The sequence below is a fragment of the Aegilops tauschii genome, chromosome 2 (genome assembly GCF_002575655.3).
Source record: "Aegilops tauschii subsp. strangulata cultivar AL8/78 chromosome 2, Aet v6.0, whole genome shotgun sequence".
NCBI classification, from domain to species: Eukaryota; Viridiplantae; Streptophyta; class Magnoliopsida; order Poales; family Poaceae; genus Aegilops; species Aegilops tauschii.
The window spans coordinates 391,774,922-391,778,145 of NC_053036.3; the positions used below are offsets into that span (position 1 = coordinate 391,774,922).

The window sequence follows — 3,224 nt, forward strand, 5'->3', positions numbered from 1 at the left end:
CTCCCACGCGTCACAAGGCATGTGAGCGCTCGCCACGCGTGAGCGAGCCTGGCTCGCAAAAAACGGCCGATTATGCCGTTCCTCCAGAGCCAGGCTGAGGCCTGCTTTGAGGTTCGTGCAGGCCAGGTTTTTAATGCAGCCCGGTCAATCAAACGGGCCAGATTCTTCTCGCGCAGGCCAGGCCCAACCTAATGCGACCAACCAAACACGTCCAAGGTGACTTAGGAGATACGAAGATACTTAGTTAGAAGGTCCGAGCAGAGACTAGAGATCCGTTCTACAGTATGAGTACAACAGAGTGGGCAAAAGAAAACACGCAACTAAGTCGATCTGGTACTCCAAACTACCACGCAGCCCTCTTCGTCACAGATAGGCCGCCACAGTTCACGCCGTGCCACCAACGCCTCCGGCTCCCTTTCAGCTTCAACTGTACTCGCTGACTCATATTTGGTTCTCCCTTGCTCTGCTTCTGCAACTTCCCTCGCTATGTCTGAGGGCTGTAGACTGTGCTGTTAACAGCCTTCAGTGGCACCCCATTCCGCAGCGCTGCGACCTTCTTCTCGATGCAAACCACCGCCATGAAAGGATCGAGCAGCCGCCACTGGTGCATGAAAGACAGGGATTGCTCGGCGCGCCGGGCCTCGTGTTCCAAGCACAGCAGCGTGTCCTTCAAATCACACAGAAAGTCGTGCATGTTGGACCATTCCTTTCCACAGTCATCTCCATCAACTCTGGACGAACGGATAAGCAGCCACTCACCAAAGCACTTCCATGCCCTGGCAAGAGAAGCCAGGCGCATGAGCTTGTCGGGCGACTCGTACATGAGGTCGATCTTACTCTTGTTCCACCTTTCCTTGTTGCCCTCGATCTTACTCTTGTTCCCCCTCTCCTTGCCCTCGATCTTCCACCCGGCGTCCAGCATCAGAAGATGCGCGTGCAGCCGGAGATGGTTCCAGAGCATTCCAAAGCCACAGCCGCCCGGTCGCCGCGCGATCACGCTGGTGATGTCAACCCTCTCTAAATCCAGGACACTGGAAAGTTCTGCTCTCTGGCTGCTGTGAGTCACCGCCCTGCGAGTGTACACCCGATCGATGGAAGGTGGCGTCGACTGTACCACGAGCTCAGAAGGCATGTCATGATGATCTGTGCAAGGCATTGCGTTCTGCATTTGTTGACTAGCACTGTGATCGAAGACATGATAGCTCGATAGGTTGCCCTGAGTGAAGGACTCCACTATGCGGCAGTAGCCCATCTTGCCGCTGGAGGCAGAGCCGGATGGCGGTATAGATGTTTTGCTTGCGCCTGGCTGTGAAGTGTTCTGCCCGCAGCCGAAAATCTCCTCAAAGATTTGTCTTTCCTCCTCAGAACCATCAAACGTGTCTTCTCTCAGCTCAGCAACATTCTTTTCAAACACCATCGTCATAAGATCCTCCTCGTTCATGCCCATTCCTGCCAGGAAGTCCATCCCATCCATCTTGTTTAGTGGTGCGAACTGAAGCAATCACACTGCAATGAGGCATAAACAAAGTTAGTGCACACATATTTGCAACATCAGGAAAATCCTAACTCGAGAGTCTCTAAATGCAGAAAATAATCACCACAAGAGGTAAGCTATGAGTTGCAAAACAGAGACATGTAACATGTGAGCTGGCCTGTCTAATACTCCCTGTCTCCGTGAGTAATAAACACATATAGTTTTTGACCCAAAAAAAAAAGAACTGAAACAAAATCTGGAACAGAGTAATGATAGCATTAGCCTTTCAAGAATACAAAAAAGACTGTTTTGAAATATCAATTTTGGCTCAGTAGTAACTGTACCGAAGTGAAAGCACACATCAGAGTCGCAGAGCCCTGAAAGGCTGGACCTGAACCAGAATAGCAGTTCATCATCGCAACGCAAGGATGGTAGCAGGAACATCAACAAAATCGAAACAATGGGGTGATATCAGTATGCGACGCATTTCGACGGGGAAAAATAATGATACAGTAATTAATTACCATACAACAAGAGCAAAAAGGAAAAACCTAAATCCACATGCATCAAGATTCAAGAACTCTGCCCAACATTCCGGCACTTCACCATTTGCAGGGCAGACAGATCGATCACACCATCCATCTGACGCAGCGAACGTGCAGGCAGCGGGCGAGCGATTTCCCCCAATCCAAGAACCAGATGCAAGGATGAAGAAGATACCATACCAAGAACAGGCGGCGCCGATGGGAGCAATGGCGACGCCCCTTGCTTCCGAGAGGCTGACCTTCCGTGCCCGTGGGCAAGAAAATGCACCGCTCTATTCCCTCCCCGTTGGAGACCTCGCCTCCGCCTCCTCTCTTCTCTATCCACCAAGCTCTGTCGGTCTCTTTCACCGAAACCACCGCACCGAACAGTGGTGGCACTATCTCTTTGCCCCGGGGCGCGCGCGCAAAATCTCTGACTCGCACAGGGCAGGAGGTGGGAGGGGCGAGGGCAGAGCGCAAGCGGAATGCTGTGCCGCGTGTTTTTCTCGTTCAGAGGGTAGGTTGGTTTTGCCACTTGCCACAACCGGCCCTGCACTGTACTACAGCCGGCCTCCTCAAATAAACCGTGTATACGCGTGGGTGAACAGTGCATGATTGGTCATAAAATTTTGTCTCGTCCAAACTTCTCAAATTGACCCTCATATCCAGCTCATACCTGCGCGGCTATGAGGAGGCCCGGGCGCGTCAGACGCCTCTGTCACATTAGATCCGACAGGCAGGACCCACAATAAATTGCATCAATTCCTTCTCTTCTTTGTCGTCCGCCCAGGCCCTCCATAGCTCTGCCGCTGTCCCGATCCCTCAGTGCCGCCATCCCCGCCACAAACCTCCTCCCCGGCCGTCTCGATGCTTCGGATACCGTTGCATCCCCGGATGCCGCTGTGGTACGTCTGACTATTCTCAGACTACACCTTGTCCTTTATGTGTTCGACAAATTGTCCATCCATTTTTTGTGATTCTTTTGTAGGAAATTGATGAAATCAGATGGTTCATTGGATGAGGAGTATGGAAACACGGAGCTTGATGCGTTAATGCAAAAGGAATGAATAGGGAGGTGGAGCACATTCTGAACTTCGAGGGTTCAATCAAAGAGAGGAGAGTTCCGAATCGGGATAGAGTCGCTGGAACACGGCTTCTCTACAAGGACTACTTTCAACCCGTGCCAACACTCCCTGATACATGGTTTCGTCGACACTTCCGTATGC

At 51.7% G+C, this 3,224-nt stretch overlaps 1 protein-coding gene across 1 annotated transcript; it reads right to left on the bottom strand.

Annotated features, from left to right (window-relative positions):
• Positions 1 to 217: 217 nt before the first annotated feature.
• On the bottom strand, positions 218 to 2,504 carry LOC109759478 (uncharacterized). The gene is made up of 2 exons (XM_020318301.2): positions 2,200 to 2,504; positions 218 to 1,506 (listed from the first exon to the last, which is right to left on the bottom strand). Exon 2 carries the CDS (start codon positions 1,472 to 1,474, stop codon positions 485 to 487), a length of 990 nt encoding a protein of 329 aa, XP_020173890.1. The 5' UTR covers positions 1,475 to 1,506; positions 2,200 to 2,504; the 3' UTR covers positions 218 to 484.
• Between the last annotated feature and the right edge of the window lie 720 nt (positions 2,505 to 3,224).